The sequence below is a fragment of the Apostichopus japonicus genome, chromosome 17, assembly GCF_037975245.1.
Source record: "Apostichopus japonicus isolate 1M-3 chromosome 17, ASM3797524v1, whole genome shotgun sequence".
NCBI lineage: Eukaryota > Metazoa > Echinodermata > Holothuroidea > Aspidochirotida > Stichopodidae > Apostichopus > Apostichopus japonicus.
This window is the reverse complement of record NC_092577.1, coordinates 5,772,212-5,790,000: the sequence shown is the minus strand read 5'-3', so window position 1 is coordinate 5,790,000 and position 17,789 is coordinate 5,772,212. Positions and strand designations below refer to the sequence as shown.

Sequence of the window (17,789 nt, the reverse complement as noted above, 5' to 3'; positions counted from 1 at the left end):
GTAAAACTTACCATATGTACAGTAGGCAGATGAAATACACCATCAGTACAGGGTTCCGTATTAAGTTGCGAAATGTGGTTTGCTCGTCAGCTTGCGCCTTTACATACTGTGTAGAAAAAAGGCAGAGACTTGGGGAAATTGTTGAGACAGTTTTTAGGCAGTTGGTATAGGACAGAAAAGGTGACGTCGGGAGGAGTGAAAACCGGGAAAGTAAGGGTGGACAAATAGGGCGCTGAACACCATTTTAATGAGGACTCTCGGACACCCCTCACCCCTACCTGGAAGTCATTAAAAAGTGCCCTATTGCATGCATGAAAATTTCGGAACGCATATAGAGAATCAACTTTACAGAAAATTGAGATGGAACGTTTATGTTTTCCCCCAGTTCAATCAAAGTATAGCGTGTTCCTCAGTCCATCAAAGTTTGTGCGGACCCCCTCCCCGATTGACCCTCTCTTTCGGCGCCTCTAAAGAAAAACAATATAGGAGAAGACCTATTTACCTCTTCCCTTAGTTTTGTTAACAGATTATGAGGGATCTCCTTCTTGTTGACTTTTGCAATTTCTTGAATCACTTTTTCAGCTTCCTCAAAGTTCTCATCTGCCACCAACCATCTTGGAGATTCGGTCAGAAACCTGTTAATTCAACAATGAAATGATATTAATAATTGACGCCCTTTCCCACATTAGAAGAAAATATTCCGATTTGAAATGGATCTCCATTGGCTGAAGTTTATCGTCCAATCAAATTGCTGGGAATATTCCCCATTCTGTCTGGTACAAAGCTACACCTCATTGTGGCACTTTGTACCATGAAGATATACAGTTTCATGAATTGTTGTCAAGTTAGCGATATTAGCAAGCTGCTCAACAATAATGACTTCCTTTGTCTTTAAAGTAGATCACATTGAAAAGGAACATTGGTCATTACCACGTGTACTTCCTCTGGGCCTCTAGTTAACACCGAACCTAATATATTTGTCTATCCGTTCATCCGTCCGTCTGTCCGTTCGTTTTGTTCATTCATTCATTTCTTTCGTCCGACCGTCCATCCGTCCATCAATTCGTTCGTTCGTTTGTTCATTCATCCATCAATTCGTTTGTTCGTTCGTTCATTCATTGGTTCATTCGTTCGTTCGTTCATTCATTCGTTTATTCGTTCATTCGTTCGTTCATTCATTCGTTTATCCGTTTATTCGTTTGTTCGTTCGTTCGTTCATTCGTTCGTTCATTCATTGGTTTATTTGTTCATTCGTTTATTCGTTCGTTCGTTCATTCGTTCGTTCATTCATTCGTTTATTCGTTCATTCGTTTATTCGTTCGTTCGTTCATTCATTCGTTTATTCGTTCATTCGTTCGTTCGTTCATTCATTCGTTCATTCGTTTATTCGTTCGTTCGTTCATTTGTTCATTCGTTCGTTCGTTCATTCATTCGTTTATTCGTTCATTCGTTTGTTCGTTCATTCGTTCATTTGTTCATTCTTTCGTTCGTTCGTTCGTTCTTTCATTCGTCCATTCGTTAGTTCGTTCGTTCGTGTGTTCGTTCGTTCATTCGTTCATTGTTCAATCGTTGATTTTTTCATTCGTTCATTTGTTCATTCGTTCGTTCGTTCGTTCGTTCTTTCGATCGCTAAACTCATTGCATTATTCGTATGTTTTCATTCACTCATCCATTGATCTTACCATTCATCCATTGATTGATTGATTGATCGATTGATTCATCCATCCATTCAATCAATCATTCATTCATTCGTGCATTCGTTCATTCTTATTTCAAATCTTTCATCTATTCAGGCCCAACCCGGTTCGTGGATGACCTTTCATGATAATAATTTGAACAAAAGAGAGATAGAGAGAGAGAGAGGTGGAGAGAGCAACTCACAAAAGGGTACTTAACCTATTATTGGACGAACTATGATAAAATAAATCAAAGGTTATATGTTTCATTCTATGTAGGAAAAACTTAAAATTATTTTGTGCTCTTACCAAAAAGCAGGAACAAGCAGAAGAAAAGGCATCGTTGTTACAATAATTAGATGTCGCCAGTTTGGTATAAGAATGGCTAAACCTGGTAAAAGTACTTGTCCCAGGGCGAAGCAATACCACACTCCTGTACCAAGATATACTCGCTTATCAGGTAGGACCAACTCGGTTGCTTTGGTAACGTAAATGAAAAAAAAAACAAACAACAAAAATTATTGCAACACATTGACAATTTCGTTACAACTCAGACTTCAACATTGGTATATATATATATATATATATATATATATATATATATATATATATATATATATATATATATATATATATATATATATATATATATATATATATATACGGGGAGGCCCGTGGTTCGAATCCCGGTGGAGGCTGAAAGTCTTTTCACTGTTCTTGATTTTCCAACTCATTACGATTTTCATTTATATATATATATATATATATATATATATATATATATATATATATATATATATTCTTAAAGGATATAACTTTAAACACATATTACGTTGAGATGCTTTATCGCCTCACGCTGGAGACACTTGTTACATCAATAAGGGTGCTTAATTTCCAAAATTGTGTTTGTAGGACTAATTTGTAATTTAGGTTCAAAATTGTTCCAGTTTTGAACACCGGGGTTCTAAAGCACTTCAAAACATGAATTTTGTTCTAGAGAAATCTTGAATTTACCCAAACCATGAATCACACTAAGCCTTATTTTTCAAATGATCCGTGAAAACGTATAAATATAGATTCATGTATTGTTGTTTATTGAACCTAGGAAAGAGAATTATTTCATAAAGTTTGAATAATTAGTGATTCGGACACCATCGCGTTTTCTTGATATTTTGTGTTAAAATTATTAAATATCATATTAATTATTTGTATTTATCATGTTACTCTACATATACTAAATAGGCCTATATATACCACTGTGAAGAACGTTTACCTATCACAAATGTCACTAGAGCAGAACCGTACATGAAGAAACCAAGCATAAACCGTAAACTTCCAAACACAAGCACATGTGGTGACAGTGCAGACAGAAGGGAACACAGCGCAGCTCCGATAATACATATACAGAATACACGATAGCGTCCTATCCTGGGAAGAACAGATTTACATATCATTAACATATATTTACATATCATTATCGACGTTACGGACTGGCAGAATATTGTGATATACATTAGATATTGACTGTAGTTTATGTTTTAATTGTTTGTATCTCGTCTCATGTCGATACTACTCTCGTTCTTTTTCAGTTTTGATTTTTGGGGGTGATTTGCCCTTTAATAACATCCCTTCATTGTTTCATATTCCTATACAGGAAGTATGAAGCAAATTATTATATCAGAAATGAAATTTGGACTTCAACGCTCGATTTTCTTTTTGTTTTACTCTTTTTTCTTTCTTTTTTTGACAATAAACTGCGATAAAGATTTATAGGCTATATATAACAGTCAATTTCAAACTAGCCGCCCACAATTCTTGCAAGAAATGACAGAACTAAAATATGATCTTAAGGCTGTTATCTAATTGCCATCAATTACATTGTCAAATGATATGCCGGTAATTAAAGGATGACTTGAGTTACGAAATTAATGTTGCAATGTTTAATGAGTGAACAATCTAATATGTTACATCTGTTTATTCAAAGACAAATGGAGTCGAAAGTCATTCCCTAAACACACATTAATAAACTTAAGTTTACATCAAATTACCAACCTGTCTGCTAGATATCCAAATACCAGGCACCCCAGGAGAATGCCACCAAAGAAAGTAGACATGAGTATATTCGGGATAGTGGAGTAATCGCAAACTAAGTTCCACTGTTGGGAGAGGGAACAATAGATATATCACATGAAATGACAAATACAATTAAAAAAATTATAAAAAAAATTAAACTAAAATCGAGATATTCCGTTTTCAAACACACAATAGGGGCTGAATTTCCATTGATATATAACAAGAATATCACCACGAAATATTTAACTCGGTGCAGAAAATAAATTATGTGCAATACTGTAGCTAACTGCATGCAGCTTGTGAAAGACAAAGAGTAGGCGCAAATCCAGGGGAGAGGAACCCAGGGGTGTGTGTGGGGGAGGGGGGGGGTAGGGGCAGCCCCTTTCAACCCCCACAAAAGATATAGTCACTATTAGCCCAGCCTTGTGCGTAGACCTACTTACCGGGCAATAATATCATTCCACAGAATGCCTGCAAAAACTATACATTGGCTGATTTATTTATTTATATTTTTATTCTCCGTAATTCACACACACACACACACACACGCACACACACACACACGCATATATATATATATATATATATATATATATATATATATATATATATATATTTATCTTCTCACAGAACATACATCTCTTATGTTTACGCCATAATTATGCAAGTAAGTAATTACCTCCTCGGTAACTGTTATCCCGTACATGCTGCGGTCGTACGTCCAACCGTCGTCGCACGGAATGACGTCAGGTTTTGTCACATCTTCAAGTTGCGCAAGCGCAGATACTACGTCATTACCCGATATGTTATACTTCATACATTTTGCATCGCCTTCACTGAGACCGGAAGTAGTCAAATCTCGCTTGAGTTGATCACAATCTGATGACGTCATATTCAACTCCATGCAATCTTCCTGTTCCAATTGTCCGACGGTACACCAATGGTCATTGGTGCCGCCTATGAACACCAGGGCAAATACCACCCAGCTACCGATGAGATGAGTGATGAGCAGGAAAATGAAGCTTCTTATTTGAAACCAACCAATCCTCCCTGTGACCTCAAGTACGTCATCAAATGTAGCCATCTGTGCCATGGTAACTGTCTTAAACGTTTCAAACTTTAAAAGGAAAAGCAAATCACGATGAGAAATATATAAAACTTAGCATCAATATAGTGAAATAATTGAACATTACAGTATAATTAAAATAAGAAGAAAACAACGAACAAGGAGGAAAGAGTTTTAAGGCTTAAAATCTTGTTTTGAATTTACAAGTTAATCCCTGGTCATTGGTCACTAGTCTTGTCACACCCACACACCAAGGTGTGAATAATTCAAACCATCCCTCTTGGGGCAATACACTGAGTGCACCATATCTACGTGTCCCCTGCATTGGGGAATTTCCATAGGCAATTGCAGCAGGGAGTTGTTACGGATATAACTCCCATGGTTGCAGCTACCAAGCGGCGCACTCATTTATATTTACAAGTTACCCATGCAGGGGCGTCGGAAGCTATTTGGGATTGGTACGGCAGATCAGCGTGTGGCCATCTATCATAATTATCGGGGGGACGTTTGGTAGGTCAAACTACGCTACGTGCCACCATGGTTGGCGCGTAGCGTAATGAAGAAAATTTTGAAAAAATGCCTCCCAGATTGCAGAAAATGGCACTTCACGAGTTTGAAAACAAGACCCCTGCCATGCCAGAGTAGTCACATTTAGCCTACTTGCTTGTTTCATTCTAATTCTTAATTTTTTACCATTTTGTTTTCTTAGTCCTACTTTTGTTTTCTTTTCTTGTTTTCTGTTTGCGCCGTGAATATTGGCCCGGCGTTCGCCGGACCTGCCGTACCGGCTCCGACGCCCCTGCCATGCATTACAACTGGGTGACTAACAGAGGCAATGGAGATAAAGTGCCTTGCGCACTTAGTTATGACGAAATGTGTTAGAAGAAGATCATATTATGAAACTCGTTCTGCCATATAGAGGACCTAATTCGAGTTGACTTCCAATCCCCAAAATAGACTGGATGGTTAATTGGCAAGCACGCTGTGAAGTACAAACGCAGTGAGGTGTGTCGTCTATAGGAACTATTGTGTTATTTGCTGGTATAGCCGCCTCACTCAACAGAGCGCAGCTTCACGAGTTTGGGAACCGTATAATGTTAGCTTCGGTTACATCTTTTCTGAAACTCTTATATCTTATGAAATATGCTTACAAACTAACACGACATTCGGTTTCGGTGTTTCGGTTGGGTTGTTTTTTTAATTAGGCATGTAATAATTACTTAAATATGTTATTTAGTTGTTTTTTTTTATTTGTTTCTTATCTCCATCATGTTTTTGATTGCGATTGCATGTATAATTGTCACAAAGAAGAAGAAGAAAATATACTATTTACAAGCTTTCAAATAGAGGAATAAAATTACAAACAAAGGAAGAATCTTACAATTATAATTAATAGAAGATCTAAATTCCTCATATTCTACATTATACTTCCTCAGAGTAACGGTGCTTTAAAATAAACCTATAAGTTTGTGCAGAAACACAGATAACAGACGGTCGCTGCTAAGCGGAAGTTATATGGATATTTCTGCTTAACAAAAATTGTTCTATTTTTTTTATTCAAACCTTCCAAGAAAAAGAAAAAATGAACAGAAAGTAGTATCCTTTTTAGTGATACTATCAAAAAACTGATTAGTTTACCCAATATTCTATAAACGAAACGGAATTGCAAGTTTCCTTTCTCGAACAGAAAAAAGGAGCAACGAATCTATGGCACGCCATTAGTTATCATTAGTAACTGAAACATTTGATTTCATTTTGTAATGGACTTATAGGAGGGCGAGTAAGTACTACTTGGAACAATGATTTATAGATCATTCTTTAACAGGAAGACGTGTTAATTAAACACATCAAGAGTAGAACTTGACTGGATAACTTGAATGCTTGTGATGTTTTCAAGTCAAACCACAAGTCACTTGTTTTTATCGTCAAGTCAAGTCACGTGACAAATCATCTATCTGCATATCAACCCAAGTCTTATAAGCTCGTCTCGTGCGTTTGACTCAAGCCGCCAGCGACACTGCTATATATAAATCATATTAATTGGTCTAAAATAGTCAAATGTAAGTTAATATGGTAAATTCAGTTCACAATTGAACATTTAACATTTACACCAAGGAAACTAAATATGTAGGTTTGTAATGGCGCTTCATGTTGCGTAAAAAAAATTAATGGAACTTACAAAATAGTTAGCTAAAATATAAAAAAAGCTTGTTATGCGTTCATGTAAACTCTAACAAAAATATTACAAATCTGTTGTTCTGCATGGTAACTCTGACTGCGAATTTTTAGCTGTGATATCTTCAATATGGATAATTTCTAGTATAAATTGAGTTTTATTGTATATTGAATGTAAATTGAGTATAAGTTGAGATTTATATCTGTTTTCTACCTGTGGGATATGATAAGTTCTGGCCAATATTTTTAACTTAGTACTCACTGTTAAAGAGAACCACAAATGTTAATGTTGCTTTAAAACAAACTAGGTTGGAGTTACCGCACAATGGAGGAGTACTATCCAATAGGTCAAAGGTCAATCGGGTATACAGCACGAAACTTGCTTGCTTCAAGCTCCTATGCTTACAGTTACGAGCACAAGTTTTATAGCAATTTATTGCGGCAGTTGACTATTGACTCGAAGAACACATTTTCCTCTAACAAGGCATTGCTGTATCTGTATAGGCTATATATATTTGTACCTGATAAACACGAACAGCAGGCCACGGAAGAAGTCTGTGCGGGCTAAGATCAAGTTTATATCCCAATATTCGATAAACCCCCCCGAACAGGTGTCCATTTTTTAACTGGTATAAGTTGCCAGCATGTTAATTTAATATAATCTATCCCTAGACAATCCAATTATAAGTGACATTATACTGTTATAACCTCTTATCTATTACTCAAGTTAACCTGTCACTGATTCTCTGTATACGTGTATGGCAAGCCATATGTGCAATAATTCGATAAACCGAGTGTATCGCCGTTAAACTCTGTTTTTCGATCGATAAACTGAGTTTATCGACTGGATGACCGTGTTTTTCGCGATAAACTTAGTTTATCGATCGAAAAGCAGAGTTAACGGCGATAAACTCGGTTTATCGAGTTATTCCACATGTGGCGTGCCATATCCAACTCGATAAACTCAGTTTATCGATAAACTGAGTTTATCGATAAACAGATATTATCGATAAACTTAGTTTATCGAGCGAAAAACATAGTTTCCATTTGATAAACTCGGTTTATCGCCGATAATCTTTAGTTTATCGAGGTAACCCTGCTTTTCGCTCGATAAACTGAGTTTAACGGCGATAAACTCAGTTTATCGAATTATTGCACATATGGCTTGCCATATACGGCACAGAATTGAAATATATCAGGACTTTCACTTTGCTCAATCTAGAGAGCTGTTGTGTGTATTTTCTACGTATTATAATACAGCTGTTCAAATATACATGGCCTTAACATGTCTTATATCCTATATTACAAGTGACGAGTAAATCAACAATGGCATATGCTTTTAGATTCCCGAAGATCAAGGTCATTTGTAAACAATGTTTTGCTTGAAAGGTATATATATGAAGTATTGAAATGTATACCTACCATACACGAATATTCTTACACAAATACCCGCACACCAGCAAATAGTGATACAAACTAAGTTTGTTAACTCCAAGGGAAATGAAAACTGGTTTATTTCTATGAATAGCTGATGAAATAATCTAAAGTTATGCCTTCTTCTGTATCAGCAACATGCTTCAAATGTGTTTGAATGATACAGTGAAAACAAGGCCACCAATAACGACTCCACACTGAACGAATCAGCATGCCAATTGTGGGCTCCAACCTCCCAATGAAATGAAACAAATTTGACTTGGGTCATGACTTGGATCGCATAGGGAATAGAGATAAACAGCTTATATAACTCACAAGTTTTAAAGTAGTTTATTCATATTGTAAGATCGGTCATTAAAACAAAGAAAGAGATTGTAAACAGGATCAACTAAGCTGAGGGTCGTACCGCGAGGGACGATCGTTTGTAATGATATGATTATAACTTAATATTAATTATCGTAATTATGATATTTTATGTAATAATTAATAATTATGATATGGATAGGGATATCTTACCAGAAATAATTCCTGGTAGTTCAGGTCCTAGTAGGCTGTGTCATAATAATAATAATAATTATAATAACAATAATAATAATAATAGTTAGTAGTCCTTTTTACGACGCTTAAGCGACCACAAATGTAGGAGAGACCAGCAAGGCCTTGTGGATTCGGGTGGCTTCCACTTTAACATTTTCAATCAAATTTGGAATCTTTGCAGTTTAGAAAGTTATTTCACATGGTAAAACCATAGATTACTTCATTGGATAAAAACCCACCTTACGATGACCCGACCGACCGGGTATCGATTCGAACCCGGAACCTTCCGATTGCTAAGCCTCATTGATACAGCAACCAGTTAAAAATTGGAGTTACTGATAAATTCGTTACCCTTATTGCACCACCGTAAAACAAGAGGCCTCTTTTGCGACGTTATTGACTAGCTTGCATGGTTTCACTATGAAATGAAATGTATATTGCCCTCTATATAAAAAGTAAAAATGTCGTACACAAAATCCTGATATACGTGTAGTCAGTTCTCGCTATTGGTGGTCTTATATTGGGCCGGTTCATGAAATTCTGTAGGGTATAACGAGTTTCGAAACAATAATACAAATCACGTGTTTATGTCAGTGCAGGTCGCACGCACACGGCAAGAATTGATTCTTAATGGAAGCGCGCCGGTGTCAGAGAAATTTGGAGCAAGAATTCATATTAGCTAGAAATAAGTTGAAACATGTGTCGAAAAAAAAAAAAAAAAAAACTTTCAGTACATAGATCATATTGCTGCGACATGCTCATGTTACTTTGTTTTTTACTGATCTAGCCTATATGACTCACAATTCTAACTTTTTCAAAAGTCGACGCCAACATTGTTATAGCATTGGCATTGTCTCTCGTTACTGACTTACAGGTATACACCAAGTTGCAGCGTCCTTTGCTAACATAGCCAACGTTATATTGGTGTAATACTCACATGCTACCCAATCATAGGCTTCGTCACTGATACGCATCGTACGCAATAAACGTACGTCTTTCTTTACGCAATTTTTTATAACAAATCAGTTCCGCTGCCAATCCATTTAACAATTGATTCTAATAGACGAAGCTACATAGTTCACTCCAATTCGTTGTGAAATGTTTTGACCACTGAGTGCCCAAAACGCACAGTAAACTCATTTAGCATACGGTACCTTAGAATGAAGTTTCGGGGCCCTCTTGCCAGATTATGAACATGGCCGCTTCGGAATGAAGTTCCCCAACACGAAAAAGATGAGCTCCCTGAAACAAAAGAGTTTTTATTGTTTACTACTGTGTATCATGCGCAAGATAAATTCAGACATAGATACTCTTGCGGTACTATCTAGAGTGCTGCTTCACAAACACGTCGACCACGCTATATTCCACCCAGGAGGAGATAATAGCAACCGAGAACTCACGTTTGAGATTTTACTAATAGCGAAAACAGCCGATAACTTACCAGTAACATTTCTACATACAAAAGATTAAAAGCTAGCCATGGTGAATGCAGTATAGTCTATCTATGGTTTAATGATTTTGGGTTTGCTTACTCATGCACACACGCGCAAACCCCCACACACGCACGCAATGCATACCGTGGCCATCTTCATAGCAGAAGCTGGTAGCTTTACTGATAAATACCGTGCTGATTCATTTTGCGATTGCAAAGAAATAAAAAAAAATATATATAAAAAGAAGAGAAACTGAACTTTTGTGGGTAGACCTTGTGAGGTTCACCTTGTACTTTTGTTAAAACAATGGCCAAGCCCCCTTGGTATCGAGCATCACATCATTAGGATGCATAGGGGTACAGAGAGAGGGTGAAGAAGGGACTTAGATGTTGAATACAAGGTAAAATAATTTGTTGTGTGGAGACATAATTAGATTCACATTGCTCGCTTTCTACAACAAGGTTCAAGCCCTTTTCAAAATTACTTTTGATACTGAGTTTCACGTCACTGGGTGCACGGAGGTACACGTGTGAGGTAAAGAATGGAATTATATGTTAAATGTAGGAAAAAATAATTTGTGGGTAGACCTTGTGAGGTTCACCTTGGCACTTTTGCTAAAACAATGGCCAGTCCCTTCTCTACTCACTTTTGAAATTGAGCTTCACGTGACTGGGAGTACGGAGGTACATATAGAAATTAAAAGATGGATTTAGATGTTGATGATAAGATAAAACAATATTTCGTGGGTATAGACGCAATGTGAGGTTCACCTAGCTCTGTTGCTTTAACCCTTTTCAATCAGTTATGGTATATTGGGCTTCACGTCGCTGGGTGCACTGAATGACAGCTGGAGGTAAACAACGGCATAAGATGCTGGCGGTAACGAATATGATTATGCATCTTTATTGCTTGTTGAATGCTAAATTCAATTGACATGTTGGGTTTCATTGAGACTTTCTGTTTATTTATTTATTTATTTTTAACGCAGAAAGTCCGTTATAATTGATTGATGACGTCGAAATCATTAGAGTCATTCGTAAAACGCTTTTGACAGGTTCGGTAATGAGAGATATTGGCTCATGATATAGGAAATTAATTAAAACTACATCATATCTCGTTACTGCACAACTGCCAACTTATGACATCATTATATAGCATTAGCAAGGAGTTAACTGAAAACCTCATTTTCTATGCTAACGTATATGCTGAATAAGTTGAAGTATTAGGGGAAATATTGACAAGTCTAATTTGTCTCCATTAATTTTAGAGCAGAAGAAAGGTCATTCGCAGAATATGTAATGTTCACTTTCAAACTCATACCGTAGATGAAGATTTTACTTGCTGGAAATAAATAAACGAAATGAAATGAACGAAAAAAGTAACAAGGAATAACAGTTGACTTTGTGTTTTGGGCACTCAGTGCATGGGCAAAACATTCCACAATGATTCGAAGGTTGGAATAATGTGAGATATTGATAATGATAGGGAAATTAACTGAAAACTATACACACATGTGTCTCTGTACTATACTGTCGAAGGCTTGGGCTACTCTCGAATTATGCTCGCTCTATAGCATTACCAACGAGTTGGCTGTAAACCTATATGGTAAACAGAATATTGTTGAGGTAGCTGGCCATGGTAACTGCATGGCGGGCGCTTTCACATGTTGAAGTGTACATAATAGTAATAATAATAATAATCAGCAGTTATTTTTACGACGCTTAAGCGAACCCAAATGTGAGAGAAACCCGCAAGGGCCTATGGATTACAACTTACACGTCAAGTGGCTTCCAATTCAACATTCTTTAACTCAAAGTTGGAATCTTTTCAATTAGAAAGCATTGTTAGATGGGAGAGCCGTAGATTGCTCTTGGATTGAAAAGCCCAACTTTTTATGACCCAACCGGGTATCGATCCCGGGACCTCCCGATTGCTAAGCCTCATTGCTTCATTGCTTCCTCATCACCGCTTACCCATGTGGAGTATGCTGTGCAGGCTCGGAACCCATATTTTGCTAAGGATAAGAAAGTACTCGAAAAGTCCAGAGGAGCGCTGCTAGGATGATTACTTCCTTAAAGAGCGTTTCTTATTAAATTAAAGGCGGTTACAACTGTTGAATCTCACCACTCTGGAGCTTAGGAGGTTACGTGGGGACTTGATTCAGGTTTTCAAGATTGGTGTATGGTTTTGACAATTTATCCTTCATTGACTTTTTCATGTTTTTTAATAGTAGTTGTACCTGAGGTCATTGAACTCATTTTTTTCCCTACTGAACTGAACTGTACTGTACTGAACTGAACTGAACTGAACTGAATAGAACTGAACTGAACTGAACTGAACTGAACTGAACTGAACTGAACTGAACTGAACTGAACTGAACTGAGCTGAACTGGACTGGACTGGACTGGACTGGACTAGACTAGACTAAACTAAACTAAACTAAACTAAACTAAACTAAACTGAACTAAACTAAATTAAACTAAACACCACCGCTTTTATCCACTCGGCCACAGCACATGTCACATACCAGTGAATATTTGGCAGCAAATTGCTAGAGGTTTAATCAAGAGATCTTGAATAAGAGAATTTCAATTAACATTAACAACAACAACAACAACAACAAGCCAGGCAAAATATTCATTTCAAGACTTATTTAGGACAAAAATGATGATCATATTAATTACTAACTCAGGTTTGAGCAAGTGAGTTTCGTGGGAATATTGTGTCAGGCTGCTATAATATGCAGTAATATAATATTCAGTCAGTGAATGGTGATGTATAATTAAAGTCTTACAACAATTTCGAAAGTTGTTTGGAATTGCTGTATTCTGTTGTTTTTAGTCTTCCGTTATCGTCCTTCCAACGAGACAAAAACAAAACCCAAATGCAATAAAAATACAATTATATAAACAGAGGTTAAAAATCTACCAAAGCAATATATCATCCCTTTCATCCATCTCTTTGTGTTCACCATGCTCATTAACCTGTCTGTATTTTGTGCGTGGTTTTGTCCCTTACTGTTACTTGTTACTTTTACTTGTCATTTAGCCTTTGAAAAAGATCCTGCTAGGTTCGAAACGTCAGGCCAACTTACTTTTACCAAAAGTAATGAATCAACCCCTAGAAATCTCATGTCTGTTAATTTTTGGTCTGCTATCAATATTCTAGACTACCAAACATCATATGCAGTACCGTAATAAAGAGAAAAAATGCGTGACGGATGTAAAGCACTCATATATTTAAGATTTGTTAAGAATCAATCAATGGTCAATCGGATTGTTTCTGTATGCGGGCATTATATCTTACCATCATTTCTAGTGCCAATTAGTAAAAAATTGAATTTCACTTGACATTTGAGAGAAGAAAATTGTTGAAATCTGCAGGTTATGGTAGGCAGTGGACACAAACTCATTTAAGCGTTAATATTGTATAAAGCAACATAGACATGAACATATTCCGGCATTCTCGCACTATAGCTACAGGGAAGAAAGCACATTTGACTGATAATTTCATCCGTATGTGTCTTTGTTAAAAAATATAATTATTTGAAAATGGCAACCACGGAATGTGAAAATAATACTCTGGATTGGAGCAACTACACCCAGGAATTCATCACAGACAATTTTGTGGCTAGTAATCTTGATCGCATAGTGGGTTACGTTGTTCTACCCATAATCGTTAGCTTTGGGCTAATGGCAAATTGCTCGTTTTTGCTCACATTCGCGAAAACCAAATGGATGCATTCAACTTTATACTACTACTTATTCCAACTGGCTCTAGTGGATGCGTCAGTACTGGCATTGGCGTATAGCCAGCGGCTTGTAACGCATTTGATCACTCCTTTCAATTTCACTCACGATGCCTTCGGTGGAGTCGGTTGTTTCGTGGGTTTAATAATCGACATGTTGTACTATGCATCTCTAATAATCGTCACTACAGTTTCTGTGGAGCGTTATTTGGCGATTTGTCATCCACTATGGCACATGAAAAACTCGTCGAATAGTCGCATTATCAAGATATTTATCCTAACATGGTCATTCAGTTTCACTGTGATAGCGCTCCAACTTCCTCAGCGCTTCACGAACCAAGTTCACTGCATCATCTATCCTGACATTGCTTTCTTCGACGATTATCCTCCCACCGCTAGACTCTGTACCGCTGTTGTACCATGGTATCGTACAATCTTCGACGTTCTACAGTTGGTCGTCTTCTACACGTGTTTGTTCATCTCAATTTACTGTTATGGTAAAGTCATATTGTTTCTCTCAAAACGTGCGCATGTCGGGAATTCCAAGTACGGTGAAAAATCGTCTGAGAGTAGAGTGAAAGCAGATGCACAGACATCCGCCACGCGTATGATTCTTGTAAATGGAAGCGTTTACTTCTTTTGCAATGCTCCTATCCAGTTGTTCATAACTTTAAGTCTATTTATTAATCTATTCGAACTGCAGCTTCAATTCAATGACAACGTCTTGGTGCCCTTGTTCACGACGTTGCAGGTACTTCTTTACATTAACTCGGCAATAAACCCCATTATATACAGCGTTACGAATGCTCGGTACAGGTCAGCGGTTTTGCAGACTTTTGGATGTGTCAAAGCACAAAGCGCCGCAAAGACGACAGTCTCGCAAAATACATCATTAACGAGGACCTCGAATATGTGAAAGTATTTTCTTCTATGAACAGTGGAAAAACCGGACAAGTGTTTGATGACTTGGGAAAAAGTGGGCTTCTTTTGGATCAGACGCACGTATAGATCTGATATTATTCTACTGTGACGTTTTTTGCTCGAACACAAAATACAGAAACGAAATACTTTGATATGTTACTCAATTTATTAGTAGCAATTAACCAGTGGTTTTGTAGAGTTTTTTTTAATTTTTCATGTCAAAGATAAAAAACGCACTGTGTAGAAGACAGTCTCGCGAAATACCCTTTACCAACGACAACCTCAGCAGGGTGAGATTCTTTGTGTAGAGCTGAAATGTGGAAATGTCAATGAAGAATTTGAACAAGATGACACATGGAAACGAATGTATGTAAACATCATTAAAGATCATTACACGACGTCATTTTATCGAGGACAACAAACATAAGCAAAAACACTTGATATGTTATATCAGTGGCAGTGTCAATTGATATTGATCAAGATGAAAGGGATCAGATGAACAGAGAAAAATCAGAAAATGTGTCCACTACCTTTGCCTCTCGTATGACAATATCTCATCGATTTGTAAACGCGTTAGTTCCTTAACGTTTGTACTCAAACACCGGGAAGATGGACGGAATAGAGGCCGTTAATAAGATTGGCAGCAACGATTCTCGTGTCGGCGAGATGACACCACAAGCGGCAATTGCAACACTACTAAAGCTTGGTTTGCATGACCCCAGTCCCGTGCCCATTGCAAATACGACGAGCAGCTTATATGTTGCGCATCGCTGCGAAATGGAAGCACACTTAAGATGTGTTAGAAGATGATGCAATTGTTGGAAACCCCAGCAACCATGTTGATGTACAGTGAAATATGCAGATCACCCTATATATATAAATTCACAAATATATATATGTATATATATATAAATATATATATATATATATATATATATATATATATATATAGGTCTTTATGTAAATAGTTTAGTTTTCGTTTATTTCTCAAATTGACACATTTTCTATTTAAATTTTCCTATGACTAATCATATTCTGGTTATAACATTAAATAAATAACTACCTTATTCAAATTATTTAGTTATGCTCTCTTTAAGTGTCATTGTTAATTTTATGTTGTCTTTTATGTGCTTTAATATGATGGCTCATTTTTTAGGCTACCAATTTCGATTCACATTTCCAGTTTAAAGCATGTTCATGTTCTTGTCTAGTTTGCTTGTATATTGCTGTTAAATGAAATTAAACCAACATCATTTTCATCTCATAACCTCATAGATTGAGGATTATATTTGATATTTTGTAAAGATGAACTTTTAGTAATCGTAAATCGTCGCAAAGACAGTAAGATGTAGGTTTAATAATACACCGACGTTCCATTCTGATATCATGCACTTAAAAAGTTTCTCTTAATTGTCATACAATAAAATGTTTTATTCTAACATTGTTTTAACTGTAATCAGTAATTGCCATGTTTGCTTATTGAAAATCTCCGTTTACCATTTTATCCAAAGTTGAAATCATAGTATTCTGTCAATTTAACGAACTTGTGTGTACGTATGCACTAAATTATACGTAGTAACATCCCATGCTGTCAAACCCACAAGTCCCATGCAAAATTACAGTAATTTTTCAGCGCAGCTACATCAACATCCGGTTAGGTGTGGCACTGATTTTGTAGTTCGCACAACGATGCCGCCACGTTTCGTCAACTTTTGCGGTAGGCATAATTTGTTTTCTCCCTCGTCGGCTGAAATAATCGTTTAAAATATTAACAATTTACATAAAAAACATTTTTCTTTTAATTTTTTGTTGCAAACCTATGATTATTCTTGCAGTGCATTGGAGTGCATTGTCAACACGTTAATTCGTCGTCCATGGTTATTGTTAAGTGTAAGCATAACGTTATAGTTGGACTTGTTATGTTCGCTTGAATAGGCTGTAAGATGCGGTTGTAATGTTAATACATATCGACAATGTCGTTAGTTGTAGTGAGAAAGTACCAATGGAGACTTGTAGTACTTCGCAGGCATCATTACTGATTAAGTGTAATGTCAGCCGACGTCGAAACTGGCTCTATCTCACCACAACAATATGCAAACTGTGAGAGTTACGTTACCAGTGGTATAATGGAAGCCCTACCTTTTTTTTTTACTTCTAACTCTGTTTTGCTAAACCTAACGTTAGTAGATGTATGGCTAATTAAGGCTCGACAACAGTTGTATTTTCAGGCCGACCTTCAGTCTGTACCACTGATCTAAATATACCTGGATCCAACGTAGACGTTCACGAGCTGGAACCACCGCGGTCGGAGCGAATACTCCCAACCAGAAAGTGACTACCACGCTAAGTCAATGTGATTGTGCTCAATCGCAAAGCATCTGTCGCAATTTCTAAAATCATGCAACTTTGAGTGACATCCAATTGCTCAAATCAACAATAGAGAGTCTAAAGGAAATTATTTGATGATCTTAGGCCTTTCAATTTGGAAAGAAAAGTGACTCCTTACCGATTAATTGCGTATGAACGCGAACCCAGTACGTTAGGCTAGACCAGGATATAGCCTAATCTAGGCTCAGGACGCTAGGTCTAATCAAAAGTAGAAAGTTATCCCAAGAAGTAAAATTTGCTTGAACTTCAAACTTGGTATGTAGGTATCACTCAGAGGTTTAATAATCCCCGTTGGTTTTCATGGAGGTCACAAGTCAATAGCGGTCAAAGTTAGCAAA

General features: G+C 36.8%; 2 protein-coding genes across 7 annotated transcripts in view; one reads left to right on the top strand and one right to left on the bottom strand.

Moving 5' to 3' along the window:
- LOC139985247 (organic cation transporter protein-like) overlaps positions 1–10,408 on the bottom strand; it is an 18,834-nt gene extending 8,426 nt beyond the window's left edge. Inside the window, exons 1-7 of one of the 6 annotated variants that reach the window (XM_071999522.1) lie at positions 10,116–10,408; positions 4,429–4,851; positions 3,729–3,832; positions 2,950–3,104; positions 1,986–2,154; positions 503–635; positions 12–106 (exon numbers count right to left, since the gene is read on the bottom strand). In XM_071999522.1, the coding sequence (XP_071855623.1) occupies positions 12–106; positions 503–635; positions 1,986–2,154; positions 2,950–3,104; positions 3,729–3,832; positions 4,429–4,842 (1,070 nt within the window). In that variant the 5' untranslated portion in view covers positions 4,843–4,851; positions 10,116–10,408. Of the gene's footprint in view, positions 1–11; positions 107–502; positions 636–1,985; positions 2,155–2,949; positions 3,105–3,728; positions 3,833–4,428; positions 4,867–7,252; positions 7,480–8,412; positions 8,646–9,898; positions 10,064–10,115 lie in introns of those variants that run through there. The other 5 variants (XM_071999520.1, XM_071999521.1, XM_071999518.1 and 2 more) reach the window with 5 other exon arrangements.
- Positions 10,409–13,690: 3,282 nt separating this feature from the next.
- LOC139954826 (neuromedin-U receptor 2-like) lies at positions 13,691–15,564 on the top strand. The gene has a single exon (XM_071954789.1). The coding sequence runs from the start codon at positions 13,946–13,948 to the stop codon at positions 15,056–15,058; it is 1,113 nt and encodes a 370-aa protein (XP_071810890.1). The 5' UTR covers positions 13,691–13,945; the 3' UTR covers positions 15,059–15,564.
- The last annotated feature ends 2,225 nt before the right edge of the window (positions 15,565–17,789 follow it).